Source organism: Tamandua tetradactyla, chromosome X (genome assembly GCF_023851605.1).
Source record: "Tamandua tetradactyla isolate mTamTet1 chromosome X, mTamTet1.pri, whole genome shotgun sequence".
Taxonomy (NCBI): Eukaryota; Metazoa; Chordata; class Mammalia; order Pilosa; family Myrmecophagidae; genus Tamandua; species Tamandua tetradactyla.
The window spans coordinates 84,577,228-84,604,503 of NC_135353.1; the positions used below are offsets into that span (position 1 = coordinate 84,577,228).

A 27,276-nucleotide genomic window follows, 5' to 3' on the forward strand; every position below is an offset into this window, starting at 1 on the left:
TGAATCACAATCTGCCTTTTAACAAGATCCCCACATGAACTGTATGCACATTAAAGTTTCATAAGCACTAGTCTAATATGTAATGGCTAATAGACTTCATCTGTTTTTGTTATTGCTTATTAAAGAATAATTACAAAATCAATTGACAAATTCTTAAGTAATAGTAATATCTAGGTACATGAATTCTACTGAATATTGACCTGTTTGAATATAGCAAATCATTTTTATGTCAGTTTGCAGGAATCTTTCCCAAATAGCTGATTCAATATTTTTGCTTTTGAATATATATAGGGACCATTATTAGCATTCCTCAGGATTATATTTTTTAAGCAAGTTAAGCAATTTTAGTTATCTCTGTAATATAAAACCCCAGCTCTTAAATGGGCACCTTAAAGGATTTCGTCATAGTTTTTGCAAATAATATACACCCCTGAGGGTTAAATCAAGCTACAGTCATCATAATTGTTTAAATTACTGGCTTATGATATTGTTAATACACAAAATTCAACAAAATGGTTACAAAAAAGAACCAAATTACCTAAAAGTAATTTCAAGTGAAAAGTCTTTTAATAGAGTAAATATTACAAACATAACTTTAAATAAACACATAAAATCTTGAAGTGCAATAATGCTTTTTATTATATGCTCATTTAAATGAGTAACAATTAGAAATAATAATCCCACATAACAGTGACAATCTTATTTTACAGCGTGTACATCATTTACAGCCACATACACAATTTTAGTAGATTTTTTGAATTTAATATTCTAAAGTTAAGAAAGATAAAAAATTTATTCTCAAGGAACTGATTATCTGGTACAAAACAGAAAGGTGAACATTATTTGAAACACAAAGTCACAATATCGCATGAGTAAAATTACATTTTAATTATGTTGAACAGCTGTGTGTAAACAAGAAGCAACTAAACTTTAAAAGTATATATTATATGCATTACATTTATAAACAGGATTTTCATTAAATTGCCCTAAACCAGTTTTTTATTTTAAGCGCCATTTTGATTTGCAGCATGCTAACACAAAGCATTGTAAAAGGGATACATATTTAAAATTTTTACAATGTAAACTGAATATCCACCTGCAAACTCTATCGGCAGCATACTGTCCTGTTAAATACTGCACAAATATTGCCTCATATTGAAAATTTATGTTAACAATATGGTATATAGATTTTAAAAATCAAAAACTTCAATAATGGCTTAAAAGTGCACCTTTAAACATTAGAAGTAAGACTAGAGCAATCATACTTGCTAAGACTGTCTTAAAAAAAATTTCTAAACATTATATTTAAGAAAACTGTGATCTCTTGATTTAATCTTTAGATCATTAAGAAATATAGTGCTGGATTTTGTTTGCAACACTACTGTTGCATCCATTTTAGAAAGCCACATTTGTCTCAAATATGCGTGTCATATATGCCATACTGAACAACAATCAATTTGAATATTATATAAAAGGGAAACTATATATATGTGTGTGTGTGTATATATATATATATATATACATACATACACACACTCAACTTTAATCATTGGACTTCACCTTAGACTTCATCACAGTTGCTATATTTTAAACATCTTATCCTGTGATAAAATATTAGCAGCTCTGAAATTCTTTGTTTTAAATAGTACTGAATTAATCTAATCTGTTTTCTAGTGAAACATTTCAATGAATACACAAAACTTTTTCCATTTCTGGAATTTGATTTCCAAGTACAATGTAAAAGGTTCAATGGCTAAGTGACTGATGGATGACTGCATTTTATTTCCCCACCCCATTTCTACAATTGCATAAAAGTTGAGGCTTGTTCTCTATGGCAAAGCACTGCTCAACTCCTCAATGCATATTCTTATTCAGGAATATCTGACTCTAGTATGATTAGCCAAATAAAGTTGTCTTTGCTTTCTCCTTCTGCAGTTTAACTATGTTTATAATACTATTAAATAATATTTTCTGCAGCCATTCTATGGTGCCTCTTCAATCCTTTAAGTAATTTCCAAAGGGCTACGAGAACCCCTTGTTAATTCAAATACTTTAAGATCTTTAATACAAAGAATGTAAAGTTATGATCTAATATCAAGCTTTGAAACCAGACGAAACAATTCATAAAGTTTACCTCCCAATTAGCACATAACATTTCTAAAACGCTTCTTTTTTCATATTGATCTTTTTACATAAGAGCCTCCTTGTGGTGCCTCAAAATATGCTGGTTTTTTTCTGATGGTCTTCGGAATCCTTTCTTGCAGAATTCACACCTATGTGGATAATCTTTTGTATGTATTGATATCACATGTCGTTTAAAGCCAGATGCGTCTGTAGTGCTATATTCACAATACTCACATTGGTAAATCTTCCTTCCAGTATGGGTCTTCATATGTTTCTTGAGCTCATTTTGTTGTCTGAACCCTCTCTTGCATCTTTTACACTTCAATGACTGATCCTTAGTATGAACTGAAAGGATATGGCCACTAAGAATAAACGGATCTGATGTTTTAAAGTCACAGTGCCTACACTGATGAATTTTCCTACCCTTATGAATATCACTATGTTTTTTGAGCTCAGAAGGACGATGAAAACCTTTATCACAGACCTCACATTTGTGAGGAAAATCCTTAGTATGCACAGATATGATGTGCCGTTTAAGGTCACTTGAGTTGGTGCTCTTATGGTCACAATGAGGACACTGGTGCGTCTTATGTCCTTGAAACAAATCCAGATGGCGTTGAAGCTCCCTCTCATCACCAAATGCTTGGGGACAATGCTCACATTTATAAGGTAAACTGCTACCATGCTTAGACTTAATATGAGTTTTCAGATTTGATTGGTCTGCACACCTGAAGATACAATACTGACACTGATATGGCTTCTCACCAGTATGGGTTCTCATATGCTTCTTGAGTTCAGAAGGATGTCGAAAGCCCTTTCCACACTCAACACAAACATGAGGAAAATTCTTGCTGTGAACAGCCAGCAAATGTCTGTTCAATAGTCCCTGTTCTGCAGTTTCATAGTCACAGTATTTGCACTTGTGCATTTTTGGCTCCTTATCTCTTAATATAAGTTTATTTGAACTCAGTGGACTAGCCTCTCTATATCTTCGTGTGTATTCTGTAAATTCATGGGTTTTGTCAACTTTGTTTATTAGCTTATGGCTTTCTAAGTGGTTATGGAAACTCACTTTCTTGTTAGTTGTAAAGTCACAATCTGTACACTGATATTTTTTTCTCATCAAATGATCAGGATGATTCTTCATGTGTCTTTTCAAGAATCCCCTGGATTTAAACTTTTTTGTGCAAATATGGCAAGGGTATACTGTCAAGGGCTGTCCATCAGGACCTATTATAACAGCTAGATAAAAAAAAAAGAAATTGTGACATATCGTCAAATTATTGCAGCAAGTTTTACAACAAAGATGCCAAAATTAGCTTACATTCACTATGTGATAACTATACTAATGGAATATAACGAACAGCACTTATAAGGCTTACCTGCCAAAATGCTATATCACACTTGAAAACCAGGAACAAGCACTCTTTACTGTTAAAACAACCTGAAAATTCTCTTTAAAAGCTATCTTTTGCATGAAGAATAAACATAGTTTTACTAAGTAGCAACTGGTCACACTTTTAAAAAATTGATTATCTATATCATACACCAATAAGTACACTGGAGTAGGACTACATTGCAAATATTTCTTTTCTTTAGTCACAAAAAGTACTCCTACATCTCAAATATCTCAAATCATTATAATATCCATAAAGCAAAATATTTACCTGTTTGCCACTGCCTAGCTTCTCCTCTTCTCCTCTTCTTGGCTTTCTGTTTAAGTACTTTATTTGTATTAATGCTATCACAAATTTGAAGGTACTGTGCTGCTGTATTACTTCTGTTTTCTAATGCTGAGTCCAAACTATTTCCTGAAAAAATTAATACACCACTAAGCTACATATATTTCTCATTTTTTAGTTTAGGTTAGATGAATTACTGGAGATGGCACAGCACTAAGTTGCCACTGCAGTAGTAAATTTCACATAGTATACCAATTTTCCCACTCTTTTATCTCACTCTCTCTCTCTCTCATATATGCAAATACTCTGAATAGCAGCATATCGTGTAAAATTAACTTTAAAATATCCCAGTTTATTCATCCTAATGGAATATAATAAGGTGAATGTAGCTTAAGAAACTTGAATTTTATCACCCTAAACAAATTACTTGCATAAAACCAACTTTTCCCCACCAAAGGCTGATAAAAATATTTAGCAAGAAGTATATATAGATATATTTATATGAATGTGTCAACCTAATCATGCTGACTATATGTAATGTATAACAAACATCTCTTGTGAATACACTTCAGAATAGTTTGTTTGAAGAGTAATAAATATTGAGTATTAAGACTGACTGAGAACTAAAATAGATGTAGCAAATAATTTCCATTGGATCAACGCAAAAAGAATAAAGTTCTTAATAAAATCCTAGTTGTTATATACAACCTAAAACCTAGGTTCTTATATGCAATCTAAAATTTAGTTATATATATTAGCACACACACTTCCATGCATGCACAAACACATATAGCCATAGAACTGCACGACACCATGTAAACAATGTGCTAAAGTTAATAACACAATTATAATAATATTGTTTCATGAATTGTAACAAAGGTACCACACTAATGTAAAATATTAGTAACAGGGCAAACTGTGTGTGAGAGAGGGGTATATATGGGAAACTTTGTACTTCCTGCATATGTTTCTGTAAATCTACAACTGCTCTAATAAAGAATATTAGACAGAAAAAACAAGAGTTCTAACAGTTCTGTTTGTGGTTTTATGCAATTTAGTTTAAAAATGTGGACCTATAAACTGACAGTTTAGCTTATATGCTGTGATATATACCTCTCATTGATTCCTCTGAAATCTATACTTAAATTTTTTGAAATACCTCTCCAAGGTAGAACAATCAGACATTTTCCGGTGAGAAAAAGTCTCTCTGCTTATGAAAAAAACAAAGCTATCGACTATGGAATAACACTATAAAATGTTTATTAAAGCTATAACCAATTAAACTAACACATGGGTTTTATAGAAAAATTATGTAAATCTCCTTATAACCATAGAAAATTAAGAAAACAGTTCTGCTCCAAGAAAAATATTTAAAAGTGGTTATTAGCCTGAATATAATTTTTACTTTTGTCAAAATAATTTTTATAGCAACCTTTTATGTACCATGTGGTGAGTTACCTGATACTTGTATCTTGAGGCAAATCTAAAATGAACTGCATTCACAGATTAACACATATTATGTCTATGTATAAATTAATCAATTCTCCAAAGAGGCAAATTCTTATATAACTAGTTATTGTGTCTGTAGCCACACACTAATTATTCTTACCAAGCAGTATAATGCTCTCTCACCTGATGCTTGACAATCTTCATACCTTCGGGAAACTCTTCTTTCTTCTCCTTAAAAAAAAAAAAACTAATTTAAAAACTGATAGGCTGATTTAATGACTACTAATGGATTACATCTTAATCTACAAAATCTTACTCTGACCACCATTCCTTGAATTAAAAAAATTTTTGTTAAGATCTTCCACTCCGATAGATTAATTTCACACACTGAAATTACGGGCTGCTGTCAGCATCCTTGGAAATGTTAACATTTAACATTAAAATGTTAATTACTAAATGGAAATAGTAATTTTAAAAATGAAACTGGATGGATATTCCTGCAGAGTAGTCAAACACTGAAGGCACTCAATAAATGACTGTTGAATGGATGATCCTTTGGGAGAGCTAACTACAGATAAAATAAAGTATTTGAACACCAAAATTTTCCAAAGTAAAGACTATACCTAGACCATTTTGTAAATTCAGTAGGAATGAGATAAAATAAATAGAAAGGAAAAAACTAATCTGATAAATTCACCTTCTACACCCACTTCCTAAAAGAGCATACCTGGATTTCTGATTCTTTTCAAAACCTAAAAATCTTATTATTTGAAGTGTTAATACATAAAGTAATTTTTTCCAATTGGGGAAGGATCCATTTTTAAAGGTTATTCTTGCTTTAGAAAAATAAAATTTTTATGGCACTCACTAATACAGGTAGGATTTAAAGTAGACCCTACTGAAAAACACTGCATTAAGCAAGGTTCATTTTAAATAACACAAGGTATCTGGCAGGAAAATAATGTAAAGTAACTAGAGATGAATTAGTTCACAGAAAAACATTGAATTATATTAGCCAACTCATGTTTATCAGCATGAGTATATTTACTCATATTTTTATTTGAGTTGATATTTATTCATATCAGCATATTTAATGGCCTAAAGGCTGATCAAATACATGTTATGTACTTATCAGGTGAAAAAATGCCAGTGTCCTACCATATGTCGCAGCCCAGACAACAGGGACAACTGTTTTATTAACATCAGAATCCTCAAGCTGTGTCTCAGGGAGAGAAGTTCCTTCCTCTTCCCCTACAATGACTTCCATGTAAACTTCATCTGCTATTTCAGCACAACCTAAATTTTGGAAATAATTGTTTGTTTATAACCCCAAATATTTGTTAAATGGGTAAAAAAAAATTCCAAACATTAAAAAAAAAAATCTTTCAACTTTCAAGTTTTCAATTTGGTTAATTAAAAAAAAGATATATATATATATATTTAGGCACCTTGGGAGGCTAGTGCCATTAGGAGACAATCACTTAACAAAATTCTTACTCTTTTCTTAGAACTTAGCCCCATGAAAATGGCTTTTTGATTATATAAAACTTATGCACTTGAAATATATTAACTGATTTTATGTCTGTCAGACATTACCAATTTATAAAAAAGGTTTGTATTCTGTAAGTTTGCCTGACATATCTGTGGAACTCAGAAACCATCTTCCATAGAAACAATACTAGAAAGTGGTCCATGCTATCCTACATACTATAAATGATATATAAAATTGTAACATGTAATAAAAAATAATTGAAAAAAACTAGTAATTGAAAAAGACTTTAAAAAATAATTAAAATCACATATATATGTATACATATACATACACATACATATACATTAACCTTGAATGCTGGTGTTCAAGAATATGCAGATACCCTCCAAAGGCAATATTTTAAAAGAGATAATACTGAGGGGGATAAAAATACATTAAGTGAGGCTCATTAAAAAAAAATAACAAAAAACCAGTATTGTGGTAGGGAAGAAATTTTAAACTGAGAGACCATTTAATATATTTTATGTGAAATCACTATAGCTATAACCTGTTCAATTAAAAAATGGCTTAAATTTATGCTTTTTCTTTGATTCACATACTGGGATTTTCTATTTACTATAAAATAGAAATATGGGGAAAAAAGTGTCCCTCTTCTTCTAAGTTTTCCTTCTTTCACTTAATCAGAGACACTGGTCTGAATTTTCCACTTCCCATTCAGGCTTCAGATAATCTAAGCTCCATCTCCAACTTCCTACTTTACCCCTTTTCTGACCAAAGAGTAAAAAAGATAAAGAATTAGAGATCAAATAGAAATTATTCCAGTCAACTCTTTTCCTAAATGGGATTGGAATTTATTGCCCCATGGGTTCTAGAGAAAGAAACCTGAGGAGTGGAGATCAGAGTGCAGCAAAGGTAGAGCCTATAACTGGCAAAGTAAGGCAGCAGAATGGAGATTCGAGCTCCTCTAGAACAAAACAAAGTAGTGCTGGTCTCAGTAAAGCAAGAGGACTAAAATAGCCTTACGGAAGGGGTGTGTTCCTGCGCTCAGGTGAGAAGAAAGTAGGCAGAGTAAAGAAATGTCTTCTTAAGGAACAGTGTAACACACAGGTAAGGAAACCTGAGGAGCATTTTTTCCTCTATAGTACTCAGCCCTAAGAAATCTTTGGCAGCAACTACTTGGAGTCCATCATTTGCATAATAAGTAAACATCAGGCAGCCTGGCTTGGGATAATACTTGCTCAACTAATCCCTCAGTGACAGAACCAGTTAACTCTTCCACTGCTGAATCCAGAGAGAGACCAACAGTACTCATTACCATGTGAAAAGAACACTGGCTATAGAGTTATAGAGATATTAGTTCAAATCCCAGCTCCCTCACTTAATTTTGAAATTATCTTGAGCAACTTACATAACTTCTTGAGCCTTTTTCCTTCCATAAAATAAGTATAATACCACCTATATCAGAGGTGAATTGTGGGAATAAAATTATATGCAACAGGGTGCACGGGTGGTTCAGTAGTAGAATGCTCACCTTCCATGCGGGAGACCCGGGTTCAATTCCCTGACCATGCACCTCCCCCCCAAAAATTATATACAATATATCTAACAATGCCTAGTACAAAACAGTTACTCAATAAATCTTCTATATATTTGTGAGTTCCTTTGTAGTCAGAAACTTGTATGTTGATCATCTCTGTATTCCTAGAATAGTACCTAAGATATAATATTTCATGTTTGCTGATATAAACAATACTTTTATGAGAGAATACCCAATAGGACCTTTCCCCTTTAAATTTCTTACAGCAAAGGGTCAAGCTTATTTTATTGAACTTTGTTTCTATATAGTGTTTGTATCTCTGAGATTGCTGTATTTTTAAAGACTATATGATGGCTGCTGCTAAGTCACTACAGTGCCTTTTTATTCTTACTGATATCATCTTCTTCCTGAGAAGAATCTTTAACTGCCATGTAAACCATCTTCTCCCGCTGCATCCGGCTCTGATCCAGCACTCCAGCTACAGAATGTCCACTGGTGTACTCACTCTCTGTGACAATTTCTGTTCCTCCTTGAAAATTAAAACATATCAAAACAGAGAATTATCATGGAAAAAGTCCCTAAATTAATAAGAAGCATTATATAAAGAAATGTCTTCCTTTAAGAGATTACTCCAATATAAATTTCCAAATATCAAGAAAATATGTATATAGATTACACTTAAAATTTTCAGTCATCACTAAGAAATAATAACAATTACTAACACGTATCACACTTATATGCCAAGTGCTGTATAAGTCTTTTACATTTATTTACCCGTTTTTCCTCTCAAAAGCCCTATGAGGTAGTTACTTTTATTATGGCCATTTTATGGATGAGACTGAGGAACAGGTTAAGAAACTCACCAAAGGTCACTCAGCTAAGTGAAAGAACCAGTATTAAAACTCAAACAAACTGCCTCCAGAATCCATGCTTTTAACCATTCATTATCCTACTCTAAACCAAATCCTCCCTACTTAAGTGTTTTGAAATTTTTATTTGCAATATACTACTCATGTTTGAAAGAATCTAAGAATGATATATCTTGCCTTTCTGTTTTGTATTCAAATGTAAATGTTTACATAACCATCCCCAAAGAAACCTACAAAATCATCTGCACTTTGAGGACAATTGCAGATATATGCCTTAGAAAACACTGTAAATTACAATTCCTAACTATTATAACAATAAATTAAAATTAGTCTTTATACCTATTTCAACATCATCTTCTGCCTCGGCTTTAAATATATATACTTTTATTACTTCTGAACCAAACCCATCTCCTTTACCATCTTCTTGTGAACCATCATTGCTGATTTTTAATGGTGTATTCCCCATATGCTCTAATTTCTCCCCAACGTCATCCACTGTAAAACACAAAGAGGAAACTGTGTCAGTCAAAAAATTACCACTGGTATTTAGTGGGTATTTAGGCACAAGTATGACGTGAAATAACATGTTAACCACCTACCCACTATATCCATTTGGTAACCTACCATGTAGCCATTAAAAATGTTATGTTTCATAGAAAAATAGATACTAGATCAGATATACAACATGATCACAATTATATAAAAAACCTATGTACACGTTTCAATTTATATATACAAAATATTGAGTAACTATATAGCTTTAAATAAAATGGTTTGGGAAAAAATTAAATAACCTTCTACCCCTTTCAACATTTTAAATTAAATCCCAACACCAAAATTAAAAACAAAGTAATTAGAACATAAAATACATACTAATCTTAAAATAAACTCACAAACAACAAATTAAACAGCAGTTGTTTATAAAACCAATTAATATATCAAATCTAAGATTGAATAAAAGGAGAAAACAAAAATCTCAAATGACTCTTTTCAGAAGTTAAAAAAGAAAAAAAACCCAGTAAATTTTCTCATTTCAGTTGAGTCAATGGCAGACAACCTCAAGCTTGAAATTTTGTATACTTCTAGATTTAGCAATGCATGCTTTATTTCAAAACCTTATACAATGGTAGAACAATATATGAGAATTTTACTTGCATTCTAAGTATACTTACAAAATTTGTTTAAGGATAACATTTATTCTCACATGAATACTATGCATGAACTATGCAATGAATATATTATATTAACAAACTTTTCCCCCGATCATAAATAACATTCAAACAATATATTCCCTCCAAATATCATATGCCTACCAACTTATTTCAGTGCTTGTCTGTATAAAACCTGAAATTATAATGAAACTGAAACGTAATCTAAATAGAAAATCTGCTCCCATTATATATATCATATATATATCAAATATGAAGCATAAAACCGTGAAGCCCCTGTCAATGCTAGAACTTTTAACATAAAATAAATTGATACAAGAAGTTTCATTAACTCAGTGTTCTTGAAAAACAAATTTCAAGAAGATATAAATGGGTCAAGGTTCAGATTTTTCATACCCCTGTTTCAAATTTGATATAACTTCAAAGATACTCTTTTGGCTTTTCAAAATGGTGAAAAATAACAACTTTTAGAAATCCTTCTTACAACACAAAGCTACTCTAACTTTCTGATTAAATTTAAATAACTCCATACTATTTAAGATTTCAAATAATTCATGTCTATGAAAGAAAGTACCCAACTGAGCAAAATAAATAGACTAAAATATTTTTACGCCATTATAGCCCCTAATTCTATTACTACATTTTTTGGCAAGTAAATTTTTAACAATGGGAAAAGTTAATATGAAATGAAAGAAATGATGATTATGTTAAAGGATCTGATATCATCAGTCTAACAATTTCTTTTTTTAAGACAAATGTTGAATAAAATAACGTGAATTCATAGAAAAATTAAAAGAGAATTAAGCTTTCAAAAAAAGTACTTCTTCATTCTTGAAAATAAAGACATAGGATATACAAAATACTCAGTGTCCTGAATATGAATCTCTTAGGCTGGAATAACAATAAATTTGGTGAAATAATGTAAGTAACTCTAGTTTGATAGGCACTGCTTTACCTTGAATGGTTTAAAGTGACCACATTTCCTTCTGAAATAAACTGAATTAAAACTATTAACTCACAAAATTAAAGTCTGTCACTTCTCATTTAGCTTTTTACCACAATCTTAGCTTAGAATATCAGAATTAATGTTGCTATCTTTCTGATTCCATGTCTATCTTTCCTTAAGCTCCATCTTAAACCTTAACAAATGAATTAGATTCGATTCCTCTGAATGAACAATTTTGATATGTATTGAGTACCACTTAATTTGTTCCATATTCTGAGTTTATAAAGGTGATAAGGTTAATAAACAGGTTGGCATGCAGACAGAAATTTTAAGAGAAAAACCACCAACTTGACTAAGATTTATTCTATAGGAAATACAAAATTAACAAAAAATTAAAATTAACAAATTAATAGTCAATCAACTAGCTTTAGAAATAGATCCTCAAAGATTCTTCTTAATGTGGACAACTTTCAAAAGACCTAAAATTCAACCTTAACTTTTTCATTTGTTGTAAGGCATGCATTATTCAAGACCCACAGCCTTGCTTCTACCCACAAGACATCCCAGCCAGCAATAAGCTGGTAATATTACATCCACCAAAGAATTCTAGTGGACACTATATGTAACGTAGAGAAGTAAGGTGCACTGTTTGCAAAGTTTATATTCTTTTATAGCCTGTGGGCACAATTTTAATTATTAAAATATTTTAAGGCAGGCCATAGTGGCTCAGCAGGCAGAGTTCTTGTCTGTCATGCTGGAGACCTGGGTTCGATTCCCAGTGCCTGCCCATGCCACACAAAAAATATATACATATCATTTTAGCAAAATTTACAATATATTCTTTTTTAAGAGTAAGTAGGCCTTCTACATTAGCTCTTTTATATGACATCTACACAAATTATATGTTGGATATGACACTATCAACATAGGATATATTGATGTACCACAGGGATGAAGGCAAGCAAAATGCAAAGGATCTGTCCTACAAAATGCTAAAAAACCACAAAATTTATCAATATTTTAATTACAAAGGCATCTCACACCTATATATGTACTCAATAGAAATGAAAATACATGCTCACTCAAAAACTTATACATGGATGCGCATTGCAGCCTTAATCATAATAGCCAAAAAGTGGAAACAACTCAAATGTCCATCAAACTAATGAATGGGTAAATAAAATATGGTATTATCTACACACTGGAAAATTATTTGACAATAAAAAAAATTACTGACACATTCTATACCATGTATGAACCTTGAAAACATGCTAAGTGAAAGAAGTCAGACACAAAAGGCCACATATTGTATGATTCAATTTATATGAAATGCCTAATATAAGCAAATACATAAAGACAGCAAGTAGATTAGTGGTTGCCTTTGGCTGACGAGTGGGGGTGAGGGGACGTGAGTGATAAAGGATATGGGGTTTCTCTTGGGGTGATAAAAAAGTTCTAAAGTTGATTCTGGTTTCAGAACTCTGTGCAGTACAATACGAAACACTGAATTGCAGATTTTAATGGGTAAATTGTATGATATGCAAATTATATCTCAATAAAGCTGATATATCAAAAAAATTACAAAGCTGTTATCCTTTAACCCTGAAATTGGTGAGGCTGAGCATTTTCCATGTGAAAATATTTTGGTTTATACAAAATTATGTTCCTGAAAGAAATATAACGTGATTTTTATAAGTAAACAACCATTTAAATGCATTATATGACTCATTATTTAAAGGAATCTGCCTCCTCCAGTGAAGCTTTTATAAAAATAATCACCTATAAATGTCTTTTAGGTATTAGGCATTTTTAAAGAAAAACACATCTGGGACAACTCTATACAGATATGGTTATTCCATATTAATTTCCAAGCTACTCAGCACAAGTGGGAGAGACTAACCATCTACTAAGATAAATAATTTGTGAGGTTAGGCCTGAAAGGGGAAAAACACAGATGTACTTTAGGTATTGAAAGAAGACTAACTCCCTATTTTCGAAACCCAGTTACTGATGAGATTTCCTAATAGGAACATATAGGGATCCAGGTCTGTTGGATATTGTGAAAATTTCTATTTTGGAAAAATCAGAGAGAATCTGTTGAATTAATAACATGGAGGCCTTTCAAGGCAAGTCATTCTCTAACTGCTGAATAACTCAGTGGCCAACAGACATCATTTAACCAAGATACAAAGACAGTGAAAATTAAGGAAGAGATACTAAAAAAAAAAAATAAAAACCAGGAAGAACTAAATCAAAATAGAATAAACAAAATAAACAAAACTGGTAAGAAAGAGTAACTGAGACTTTCTAATATTAAATTTTCAATTTAAATATTACACAACCATTATAAAACAGTCAAAGACCTGGGTGGTAGGAGAATGGGTGATACAAAAAATATTTAATTTTTGTTTACTGGGTGATACAAAAAATATTTAATTTTTGTTTACTGGTATACTTTATTTTCCACAATAAAATCACTTGGGTTTTAAAGGAATTTTTAAAAGCTGTGGTTATTTCTTTATTAAAGATTAAGGAGTTAATTCATAGCAAGCATCGCCCTAAAATGATCCCACAGCAATCCCAATATTATTTGAGCAAAATACTGTTCCTTCAGTCTAATTCTATTGGACTAGATGTACAGAAATCATTTGCATTTAACACGCATGGGAGTATCAAGATAAGTATTCTAACAAAATATGCTAGAATTTTTTAAAAAAAACCTCTTGCTGAATCAAATCACAGAAGATATCTTAATGTGTCACAATTCACAATACATATGACATTTAAATTTTAGACCAATTTAATACCAGTTTAATTTGACAAATACCCTTTTTAAGGTATACTGAATTATTCTGGTATAAGAGAGACTACCAACTTCAGCCACACAGTTTTATATCATCTTAAGATGAAAATAATGGAATTGCTTTAGCAATTCACAAGATTTGCAGAGTCTTTTTGTGGCTTAAATCATTCTTTGACAACACTGTAAATATTCACCTACGAAAGTGTTTATAGAAGAAAAAAGTTAACATGCTAGACTTCAAAATAATTTTTACGAATTAAATCTAGTTTGCTTTTAATTTTGAGTTCACTGAAACACACATATAACATAAAATCACTTCATATGCGTGCGCGCGCGCGCACACACACACACACACACACACACACACACACACACACACTTCACCTGGTGGCGATGAACTTTTCAATCAACCATTCTTGTATTTTAAAAAGAAAACAAAAAACCCTCCCTGGAAAAATGAAAAGTTTGCATGATCTCTTAAAATTTTCTTGAGAAAAGACCCACTTCTACACCTCAAGCTTCAGCAATATTTGTCATGAAATTACTACTGTTGTTGTTCAGGCAAACCCTCCACTTAAAATGAGAACAAAATACTTTTATCTTCCTTCTTCAGACGAAATGTTCTAAAGACCTTGTAAAGCAGTCTACAATAAACGTACTTAAATATTTTTGCATAAAATATATACACATATAGACAAACAATATAAACACAGGAAGAACTATAGAACATGACCTGAGTTTATGATTTGCTTTCAAGTGTTTACTAAGAAAAAGCAATATACACATTTCTTAATGCATTATACTTAAAATTCCTAAGCAAAAATTGAACTGACAATTGTATTACGTGCCACATAAAAAAGCAGTGGCTGGGGTGGGCAATGGCGGCTCAATGGCAGAGTTCTCGCCTGCCAAGCTGGAGACCCGGGTTTGATTTCTGGTGCCTGACCATGTTTAAAAAAAAAAGAAAAACAAAGCAGTGGCTATATAAAAGAAACTTCCCATTTTGAAATATATATATATAAAAAGTTTTTATCATTTAACATACTTGTCGGAACCTTCCAAACCTGTGTTTCTATTCTAAGATATTTGGAAGTGGCAATATCTTACTTCATTCTGGGTACGAATTACCATTGAGTAGATTTTTTAAATGAGTAAATTTTTTTAAAAGCATTCAACAACACAGCTTTGAAAAAAATTGTTTTTCAAAATGATTTCTCTCATGACTTTTACTGTATATATCCTTGATACCAGAAAACCTTTCTAGGTTGTTTATATATATATAAACAATCTCCCCAGCAATTATGGCCATCATGTTTCACTTACAAGATATCATTAAGTAGTCTTCAGAAGTGCTCTTAACAACATCATCATCATCATCATCATCATCATCATCATCACCATCATCATCATCATCTTCGGTTTTTATAGTAACTGTAGAACCAGGAACACCACCAGCTGCTTGAATCACAGTTTCCGTATCTGAATTAGTTACAAGAACCTCCTCTGATACCATTGTGGGAGAGTCAACTCCTGAAACACAATCTTGGACCACATGTTCTAAGTGTCCATCAGGACCAGTAACAAGGTCAGCCACAAAAACCTGCTCAGGTACTCTAACGGTGTCTGTAATTAGCTCAGAAGTCAAGATGTGATCACCATCATCTTCCTCTAAATCTTCTTCAATGGCAACATCAGCTTCAAGTACAGCTTCAGGAACAATAACACCTTCTGTTACTACATCAGTCTCTGTGATGATATCAGGCCCATGGACAACTTCAGCTGCAAGGCCATGATCAAGAGTTATCCCATCATCTGTGACAACATCAGAAACTAATACAGCTTCAGGAACTGAAACAACAATATGGTCTCCATCGATATGTGCAGTACCAGCCATTCCAGCCACTATAATACAAACAATTATCCAAAAAAATTAAAGTTATTTTATTAATTAACAGTACTATATTTAATCTATCAGATGACACAAAATATTTTAATATTAAGTAGTATTGGCCAAATGTATCATTTAAAATATATTACTGAAATTCACCCAAAATAAACCCCTCATTAACCAGGAATTTGGGGTGGAGGTAGATGAAAACAACATTCGTGAAATCTAAATTAACATCTTAAAAATAATTTATTTTCAATTAACATATAAAAGCCACAATGAGAAACCAATTCATACCAATTAGAGCAGCTAAAATAAAAGCAATGATAACAGAGGCTGGCAAGGATAAAGAGAACTCAGCTCTCTCACATGTTGCTGGGAGGGCTGTAAAATGGAAGGAGACACTCTGGAAAACAGTTTGGCAGTTTCTCATAGAACTATACATGTATTTATCATAAAACCCAACAATCATATTCTTTCAGCACTTTTCCAGGAGAAATTTTATGTTTACACAGACAAAAAAAAACTGTACATGAATATTCTTAGGAGGTCAAAGCAGCTGTTACTCATAGCAAGAAAATAATGTGAACCACCCAAATGTCCTTTAACAGGTGAATGGTTAAACAAACTCTGGTACATCCTTACCATGGAATACTACTCAGCAATAAAAAGAAGCAGGCTATTGATTGAAACATTCAACATCCTGGATTAATTTCCAGAGAATGCTGTGTGAAAAAAGCCAATCACCAAAAATTACAATACTGTATAATGTATAAATGGAATCGATTATATTAACATTCTCAAATTGACAAAACTCCAGGATTGGAAAATAGATTAGTGGTTGCTGAGGCCAGGTGTATATATGAATTTATAGGGAAAGCATACATATATGACAATGGAATAATTCTTTATTTTACTTGTAGTAGTGTTAACATGAATTTATTCACAGGATAAAATAGCATAAAACTATATATACACACACATACACACACGAACTAAAGTACATTAAAAATGGTGAAAAATAATGAGGTCTGTAGTCTAGTTAACAGTAATGTATCAATGTCAATTTCCTGGAATTGGAATCATATTACAGTTATGTAAGATATCACCATTGGGGGAAGCTGAGTGAAACGTACATGGGTCTCTGCTTTTCAACTTCCATGAGTCTAAAATCATTTCAAAAAATTAAAATAAAAAAGACAGACACAAACATTAAAAGGTACTAATATATTAAATGAAGTTAATAAAATATTTCAAGCTTAATAAATTTATAAAATATGCATTATAAACATGAATGTCCCTGAACTTCTATAAATTATAAGAATGCTTACAACCAGAAGTTGAGACCTCTTTTGATCCCTGACTTGAAAAAGTAAAATCTACTCGTTTTAGACTAGTATTTGGTTTTACTAAAAAATCATATCTATGGACTCTAAATTATGTCAAATTCTAAGTTAGAAAATGTAAAGGAATCAAGCTTTAAATAGTGTTTTCTCTTGAGCAGACTGGTAAACACCAATTTCCCCTTTCTTATAAATATTGTATGAGTGTAAAAATCCCTTCATGAGGAATTCTGAGGTGGTACTGTAAAGAACTTAAGATAGTTTGTGGACATGGTTATAACAAATTCTCTACAGGAAATAATCCAGCAAAAAGCCTTTTCTACACAATGGTCACTTTCTATAAAGTAGCATCTGAAAGAACGCCATTTGCTATAAAATATTCACTATTATTAAGCAAGTTATTATGGACTTTAACAAATTAGGATGGAAATAAGTGGACACTACTAATATCCTAACCCATCAAAGGTGAGGGAGAGCTGTGCTTTCAACAGGACTCTTGGGGCTATTTTCCTTTAGACCCTACTGTACCCTCTCACCATCCTCAAACTCTCACCCAAACTTTACTCCAAACTTTACCTTTACTCCAAAAAGGACACAACTCAAATTCTGGAATTCTGTTAGACAGAGTATGTACAAAACAAGTATTTTCTATTCACTTTTACTCCACCTGACATTTCAGAGATGGAGGCGGGTGTCCTCAAATTTAGCATTCAACTAGACTGGCCCAGAAAAATTAAATGTTACGCCTATAAAACTCACAGTATTAGAATTCTACCTGTATAAACAATAAACAAGATAAAATTTTATATATATTTTTCACAAGTCAAAGATTTAAAGTATGTGAAATCACATTTATTTTGGAGTACTGCTGGAGGTTAGTTTGGTTCCTAAGCGTTTTGGATTGAATCATGTCCCCGAGAAAGGGTATGCTCAAGTCCTAACCCCAAGTCCTGTAGTTGAGAAGCCATGTGCAAATAAAACCTCTGAATACGTTATCATTAAAGTGTTCCCAGACTGAATGAGGGTGGGCCTTAATTCATTATGGCTGAAATACTTATAAACAAAGGAAAATGAAAATGGAGGTAGAAGCCAAAAGCCAGCAGAAATCAGAGAAGCACACATAAGGAGAAAGAGAGAGCGATCCCCATAGAATAGAGGACTGGTGAAACACTACAGACACTGGGAGAAAGTAAGCCAGGGCAGTACCTTGATGTTGGATTTCTAGCCTCTAAAACCATGAGACAGTAAATTCCTGCTGTTTAAGCCAACCCATTTTGTAGCCCTGGCAAACTAAGACACTAAGGAAGGATGGAAGGATATAATAACTCTATTGCTGGCCTAGGTTCAGATAAACCTGGTTGGGAGTACACTAAGAAGACAGAATAGTTCACCTAGCCTCTATTATTCTAGTAGGAACTTACAGGTCAAAATAAATCAGATCTAACCCAAAATAAATCCAAATTCCTTGTTTACCCTGAGCAAAATGATCTCAAGTATTAACAAGGCCCTCCACAGGGTACTAGCAGATTATTCTAACCAAGATTCAAGATGTCTCCTATTAAAATTTGTTCTTTCCTTTCATCAGCTCACCTGTTAGATTTCATTAACTTTGTAAACAAAGCCATTCATTTAGAAATAATACTAGCTGTATTTATTGAGCACTGACTATGTACCAAGCAACCTTCTAATACATTTATCTATATTACGTCATTTAATCCTCAAAACCACTCTATAAGGTGGGTGTTATTATCCCCGTTTCAAATATGGAAGAATTATGGTGTAGAGAATTTAAATAGCTTGCCCAAGCTAGGAGCTGAACACATTGCTTGACTCCATATTGGCTTTAACTTTCTAATTGCCTAAAGGAGGATAGAATCTATTTCCTCAGGAAAATAATTTTAAAAAAGACTTATAAGGGTTAACCAAATCAGGTACTACAAGAAGAAAAGTTTGAGGGAAAGAGTAAAAAACTCTATCACATAGTCACCCCATTTAAATTTTAAAGCATTTAGTGAACATCATTATATGGCATTAGATTTTTCCCACTAGTTTAACAAATTACAAATAAGATAAAAAATAACTTAAAAACCGTGAAATCATTGAGCTAATCAGAGAACAGAAAGAAACAAATCTTCATGTTATGCATTTCCCAGTTTACTAAAGTTATTTCATTAAATGTGAATGCCCAGAACATCACCAGAATGAGACATAAAATTTGATATTTGCTGGATCTCTCTTGGACCACTATCTAAAGCCATTTAGCTATTTAAGTACCAAAGTATAATGGATCTGTTGCAGCTCTAAAATCTTAACTATTAAATTCAATGGCACAGACTTTAAGAACAACTATTACACGCAGATACCAGTAAAGCAATTACATAAAGCACAATGTTTTAAATGTTTATATCTAGGATATTCTTTAGAAGAAATTGGCCTAACGAATTTCTGAATTAAATATGTCTCAGGTTGTATATATAGTAGATATTCCATATTCCCAAACAAGAATCTTATAGAATTTATAGATCCTGTGCTACACACTTAGCTAGCTTTACCTGTGCATGCTAAACTCTATAATGTTTCAAATTATTCTATGGGGTTGAAAATATCTAAGTTTTGATGTTAACAGATATTTAAAAAGAATGCATCTAATTTCTAACCAAATTTTAGAATTTAGAAAGTTTAATGGGGTGGGGGAGAACTAAGCACAGGCTGTGCCACTTTCAGAAGCAACTTAAGTTACCAGGGTGAACAATTTTATTGTCAAAAGTCCTCCCAACAAAGTTCCCTTTAGATTTAGACCCGTTTGACATCTTTGCATTTCATAAAATATACAAAAAAATGAAAACACCCATGTATGAAATTGTTCTCAGAACTGGATATCAAAAAAAGATAATATAAATTAGGTCAACATTATCCGTAAACACAAATGAGTGAATATTACTTGTATTAGCCATTCCTGAACTAACTGAAAATTTGACAAAATAATCTTACCAAAAGTTATTTAGTTGCCATCAATTTATACAATTAATTTTAAAAGGTAATAAAAATAGAATTAAAAAAGATCCTATCTTCAAAGAACCAGTAACCACAGACATTACTGGTGGTAACTGAACTATTAATAGCCATATACCAACAACAGAAAAACAATGCCTTGAAATTTTTTTCTGGGATAAATTGATTTACTCTGTTAAATTCATTTTATAAAGGGCTTTAAACGGTACTATGAAAATACCAACAAAAATCTGGAAACCTTAACTTAGTAGTTCTTAAACTTTCTATTTTATTATTCCCAAAAAGATAGGGAGCAGTGAATGAAAATTTTGCTTTCTACCCCATGACATACATATTTATGCAATATACATGTAGGGATGTATATAAATTGTGTATAGATATACGGGCATGTATGTATATTATTCTCAATTCAAAAGAAAGTAACCCCAAGAAGATATTTTCCTGTAGTTTCAGGTAGCCCTTGGCACATTGTCAAGTATCTCGAAGGGCACTCAAATGAAAGACAGATGTAAAGCTTTAGGTAAGGCACAAAATCGTTCTAATGCATTAAAAATACTTCAACACCTAAAATGTCCCTTAACCAATGCATGAATAAACAAAATGTGGTATATCTATACAATGGAATATTATTCTGAAATAAAAAGGAATGAAGTTCTGATATATGCTACAACATGGATGAACCTTGAAAACATTATGCAAAATGAAAGAAGCCAGACACAAATAGCCACTACTATATGATTTGTCCAGAAAAGCCAAATACATGGAGACAGAAAGTAGATTAGTGGTTTTCTAGGGCTGGGGTAAGGAACAATAGGGAGGGACTGCGAATGGGTATAAGGTTTCTTTTTTAGGATGAGGAAAATAATCTAAAATTAGATAGTAATCATGGACTACTCTGAATATACTAAAAACCACTGAACTGTACATTTAAAATAAGTGAATTAAAATAAGTGAATTATATCTTAGAGAAAAATAAAGGAAAAGAATGTATATAAAAATATGTCAACATGCACATTCTGCTTCATTAGCAAATAAAAGGAAATGAAGTATTAGATGTAATAAAGGATTAATTAACCTCAAGATATTGAGGAAGAACAGCGGAAAATAAAGAAGGGGACACCAAGTAAATATTTACCAATACCAATCAGACATTTTTTCATTCTTTGAAAGGGATTCTGATACTTGACCAAATACTACAGGCTAGTTAATATTTTATATTAAATGGAGGAAATACTGTATTATTTCCGTTTAAAAATGACTACATTATTTTAAAAATTAAAAATATTAAAGTTTTGATTTTAATGAAAATTTATTTACTATAATGAAGTTCAAGTATTCCAGTATTCTGAAAACTCTCAAGGTCCTAGCAAAGATTTCACAAAGTCACCTGTAATCTACAATGCATACTCTTCAACCTTGTGTCCTTCCTCTAGAATTTCTTTCTGTGTATTTTCATCCTAAATAATTTCTATATCACCCATAAACAACTCAACTTTTCACTCCTTCATGAGAATAAACCCATGACTCCTTTCTATTTTATTAATTAACTACACATTTTCTCCATTTTTACATTATTAAATCTTGACCTACCCACCTTTTTTCATCAGACAGAAATATAACAGAATCATAGAACAACTGGGAAGGACTTAAATATTATCTAGTCTATCTTACCCATTATAAAAGTGAATTAAATTTGGCCCAAATTTATATAGCCAGTTAACAGTACTGCCCATGACAAGATATCAGTGCTCTAACTCTCTTTATGATGGGCTTTGCAACAGGGAGTCTGATGATATATTCAACTACATTATTTTAGACCTGTATTAGCATTTTCTTAATTCAGCAGTGTCAACAGTTCTAGTCCCCAATCCATAATTTCAGCTTCAATAACTACATATCTCATGTTTTCTGCTTACTTTTTATCCCAATTTGTCTTCTTTACCCTAACTCCAATCTTCAATTATAGTCATGCCACCCTGCCTTTAATACTTCAGTTACCTCTATGTCCTTTATAATTCAGAACAACCCTGCCCAAATTCAGCTTTTGCTGTCAATGGACTTTTAGTATTCTCATCAAAATGACTACTATTAATAGGATACTGAAAAACATGGCCACAATAGGGAGTCTCTTCTTTTTAAAAAAAGAAAAATGTATGTTGCTTGTAATGACTTTCTGAGGGTATAGCAATGAGAATATAACTAATCACCTTCGTACGATTTTTCCTATATCACAATATAAGCATCTAATTTCTTTTAATTAATAGAAGTACTTTCTTTTCCAGCTTTATTAACAATGCAATTAATATAAAGCCAGTTTAACGTTTCCTACATGCAAGAACTGATAAATACTAGCAGAACGTGATATGATTATGCAATTAATTATGCAAATTAAGTTTTTCACTTCCAATAACATATTATCACTCTACTCCAAGTTACCTTACCTTATCCTCCCACAAAATTGGAAGATTGATGTTAAGCAGACTACTAACATACAGGTTTAAGAAATTATGCTCTACGAATATATTTTCCTAATAAAAGTACAAGTTTTCATTCTAAATGTCCTCCCCTTCCTCAATTTACACAAAATTGGAAGACTGATGTTAAGTAGACTACTAACATATAACTCTAAGAAATTATGCTCTACAAATATATTTTCCTAATAAAAGTACAAGTTCTCATTCTAAATCTTCTCGCCTTCCTCAATTTAATTTTACTATGTTCTGAGCTTTAAAACTGAAAGAAAAAATACAACAAAGAAAATGCTTTACCAAAATCCTGCATAATCATGGTATGGGCCATTCTAGATTCTGATGTGTGCAATCCAAGACTTCCACCACCTGAATCCATACTTAGCAAAGTTCATTCACAAATCTCTGTAAAAGAAATGGTTTTTAAAATAGTGTAACTACATTTAGGCCAAAGTCAGTTGTTTTGAGAAAAAAAAAGGCAATTTAAAATGTCTCTCAGACAAGTTTACAAATTTCATGATACAGGAAAACAAAATAAACAAATAAAAACCTTGATCAGATGCTTTATGTGACAACCATAAAAGAAGAAGGGTCAGGTGGAAGTAAACCAAAGATGATGGAAAATAAGATACAGACCGGTGATTAGCCATAGGGAAGTAACAGAAGCAAGCAAAAGAACAAACTTGCAGTTGAGGTTCCAATTACAAGACTGGTTATGAAAGAAGGGGAAAAACAGAAGAAAAAGAACAAGATGACAACAGACAATAGTTGGGATATTTATACATTACTAGAGGACTCAGGTGTCTAGTATTAGTGAATTTCATCCAGTAGCTCTCATCCATTTCTTCCAGACCCAGATCAGCCCTGCAGTCCAGCTCTGCAGATAAACTTGTGTTCACCTCTGGCTCCTGGGGTTCTACTTATAATACAAAATGTTCTATCCCAGTTTCCCTGGAGTTCTTTAAACCAGAGTAAGGATTTCTGGCCTCACTCAACTACATTCTCTCGTCTCACGGTTTGAGGACTCATGAAACATGACTGCTTCCTAAATATGGTAAAGATAAAATCAATCACATATAAACATTCAGCAAATTGTTTCTTGCAGTGTATCACTTACTTGTAATTGTACAACTGATTTTTTTCATTAATGATTAATAAAGTCATGCTAGACTCATGCTGGTTTTGAAAGCAAGGGTTCAAACTATTTCATTTCAAATGACAACCTACTTTTAAGATTATCGGATATTATGGAACATAAAGTATTGAATGTATTTCTTATAATTTCATATATGTACTTCTTATAATTACATATATGTACTTCTCTTCAAAGATAAGAGTCTACATAAGAAGATTCAATTTTGTAAGGCATTTATCTCAATTTCAGTTGAGTGCTTAATAAACTGGGCTATATTGCATAAAAGATGAGGTAGCATCAAGTTTTAGAAAGCTGCAATGTACAAACTTAAAAATTAAAATTTTATGTTAAAAAATGTAAAAACTTAAAATTCTATTCTTATGTTTATTAAGTATATGGGGATCACTAAGGTTTTTTATTTCCTTTAAATTTCTATAGGTATGTATGAGGCAGGAAAGTCTATAAATGAGTTGTGAACATAAATATGCTATAGCAATAAGTAACATGTCTATGTATTAAATGATTCAGACAAAATTATTTTATCATGAGCAAAATTGCAAATTTCTTAGCAATTCTTAGCTGTGTTTTATCTTTTTCATATATCACATTGTTTTTCTGCTTTGCTATGATATAAAATGAGGCCAAGATAGACCAAAGAGAGTGGGCAATAAACTAATTGTGTGTTCACACAGATAAATTAAAATGCCATTAGGAGTTATTTCAAATAACAGTTAAAAACTGTGTACTACTTCGACTTTAGATTAATTGCTTCCTTTATCACATAACTAATATAACAATTTCAAATGTTGTTAAAATGTTTTTAAAGTTTAATTTTATTTAATTGTCAAATAAGATAAAACATGCAGTTTATTAAAACCTTAACACGAGTGTCTTGAAGAAACTGTAGGTTTTCTTATATATTGTAAAATAAAATAGGCAGCAATTTTTTTTTGTTATTTTCCCTTCTGAGCTATGTTATTTTCTTTGGGAAAACGTTCTCTTTACGTATTGTAAAAATATATTCGATATCGGATATTCAAAAATACTTTAAAACAAATCTTTAACAAAACTTAAGAATGCTTTCTTTACACTTTAACTTGCAGTGAGGTTGAGGAGGGTTCATATGTGCAAATCTGTGTTAACCTAAAAAATAATGGAAAGGATTCCACTAATGATCTACTACAACTACCTGTTACAACATAAGCAATGTTACTATACTTAGAATTCAACCATCTGGTTAAATAAAAAATCTTCTGTAAAGCACATTTTAAAAATCACTAGCAACGCCTTATTTTGGAAAGTGAAAAAGACCCAAGGGCACACTTCATTCTTGTCAAATCCACGGAGGAAACTCTGCACTACTGCTCAAAGAACTATGAGAACTATAACACATAATGTAAATATTCTGGGGAAGTATCACATTACATGAATACCAAATAAACAAATTGGAGAACTTTTTTCCCATATAGGAAGTTTCAATAAACTCAATAAGAAATGAGGTATGAGAATTGCAGTGTGTTCAGTATTCACTAATCAGTAGATAGCTGGGCTTCTCAGACTACTGAAGGGTGTATCTAACATCCTAATTGACTGGAAGCAACCCATCAAGTACGCTTCAAGTAAACATCTTTCCATCAATGTACGGAGAGCAGAAATTACAAAAAGAAAATTTTACTCTCAACCGTCTCTTCTAAACATAGTTCATTCAAGACCTAGCTTCTCAGTGCTGTAAATGGGGTGAGGGGAGGGGTAAAAGAGAAAATCAAAGGTGGCAGAGCAAGAGAATGCTAAAGTAGTATTTACAGAGATAGGAGACAAAGGAATCCTGGAAACTAACAGTATTGCAGATTTGGACGTAGCCCTCTTCCTGCATAAGTCTCCCTTTCCCACGACCATGCCAAGTTTCAATCATTTCGAGCAGTACGCACCCACGTGTCCTCTCACATACGACCCGTCTGACTGGATCTTAAACAGAATAACAGAACCTTCGCCTTGGAGAGGAAGAGACCGAAAATAGAAGAATGCCCCTTCCCCTCCTCTCTCCTCTCACTTGGTGTAGCGATCGCCACCGCTACTACTTACGCCGTGCTGCCCAACCCCTTATCTTCCTCCCGCTCCCTCTGTGCCCTGCGATATGGGAGACGGCTGGGAACCAAAATGGTGGTGTTTTAGTAGAGACGACAATTGCCGCACACGGCTCCCCAGGCTCCCTAGTCCCCAAAATGCCTGATTCTTTTGACAACCTCACAAACGCCGCCATCCCTCGCGCTTTCCAAAGGTTACCATTAGCGGCGGGCGGTGCGCGGGGGTGAGGTGGGGAGGCGCATTAGGAAGGAATACTGGGGGGGGGGGGGGGGGGTAGCCGAAAGAAAATGCAAGGGGGACGCCGCATTCTTCACTTCACCGTTTTGTTTTCCGCCATTTTCCCGACACCCTAATCCACCATCGGTCTCTAAGAGGGCTCGCACTCCCAGGAGTCTGGCCTAAGGGAAGAGGTTTGCCTGAGGGGGAAACACTTAGTTCTTTCAATTCCACCGGCCGCTGACTGCGACTGAGAAGAAAAACTGTCCTCCCCTGTGGTAAGAAAAGCTTACGGACTAGACGCTTCTTCCATTGTTCCCCTCGCCCTACACTACACGCTGGGTATGAGCCTCTTCTCCCCTCACAGGAGACACTGAGCGCAAACGACACAAATCCCTCCAGTTTCTCCTCAGAAGTCTCCTTACCTGCTGCCGCCGCCGCCGCCAATCGGACTCTGACCGCGCTCTGGATTTCTGCGTGGGGGGTGGGGGTGGTGGGAGGTGGGGTACGGCAGCTGTGGAGTCGTAAGGTCCTCACGGTCGGGTTTCCGAGGTCCCGCAGCTCGGGCCAATCACAAGCTACCCTGCGTCTAGGAGGCGCGCTGCGCTACCTAGTCTTCCTTTATATCGCTGCTGACTTGCTGAGGTTGCATTACGTCACGCTACCCTTGCTGCAAGGTAGGGGCCCGCAGGGGGAGCGCGCGCTCGCCAGCGCGGGAGACCCTGAAGGCGGCTCCGGATATGTGCTTGGAGACCCCGCCGACTTGCAGTGTTGGGCTGTAGCGCCCGCCGAGCCCAAGTGCGCAAGCCCAGATATTGGCGCGTCCCTGAGGAGTTTTCGTGGGAAGATGTTCTGTTTTCCAGGTTTCTCAACAGAGAGGAAAGGAGGGGGGGGGGGGGGCGGAAGTCAGTGACTAAATGACCTCTCATTGAACCTCTAATGCAGGTTGGACGTCCTTTAAAAAAAAATCCCCCCTATCCTGGAGGATTTGACTGATTAGGTTTACCAGAGTGATGAGGTATGCCCCACCCCACCCCAACACAATAAAACCTATGTGT

The 27,276-nt window shown here is 33.4% G+C and overlaps 1 protein-coding gene across 3 annotated transcripts; it reads right to left on the reverse strand.

Annotated features, from left to right (window-relative positions):
- Positions 1-605: 605 nt before the first annotated feature.
- ZNF711 (zinc finger protein 711) lies at positions 606-26,949 on the reverse strand. Of its 3 annotated transcripts, XM_077146142.1 has the most exons (9): positions 26,644-26,949; positions 23,083-23,187; positions 15,395-15,973; positions 9,493-9,648; positions 8,676-8,813; positions 6,414-6,551; positions 5,439-5,486; positions 3,792-3,935; positions 606-3,366 (listed from the first exon to the last, which is right to left on the reverse strand). In XM_077146142.1, the coding sequence occupies exons 2-9, from the start codon at positions 23,159-23,161 to the stop codon at positions 2,189-2,191; spliced, it is 2,460 nt and encodes an 819-aa protein (XP_077002257.1). In that variant the 5' UTR covers positions 23,162-23,187; positions 26,644-26,949; the 3' UTR covers positions 606-2,188. The 3 variants fall into 3 exon arrangements, with proteins under 3 accessions (XP_077002257.1, XP_077002258.1, XP_077002259.1); XM_077146143.1 differs by lacking the exon at positions 23,083-23,187; XM_077146144.1 differs by lacking the exon at positions 6,414-6,551 and having other exon boundaries at positions 607-3,366; positions 26,644-26,947.
- Between the last annotated feature and the right edge of the window lie 327 nt (positions 26,950-27,276).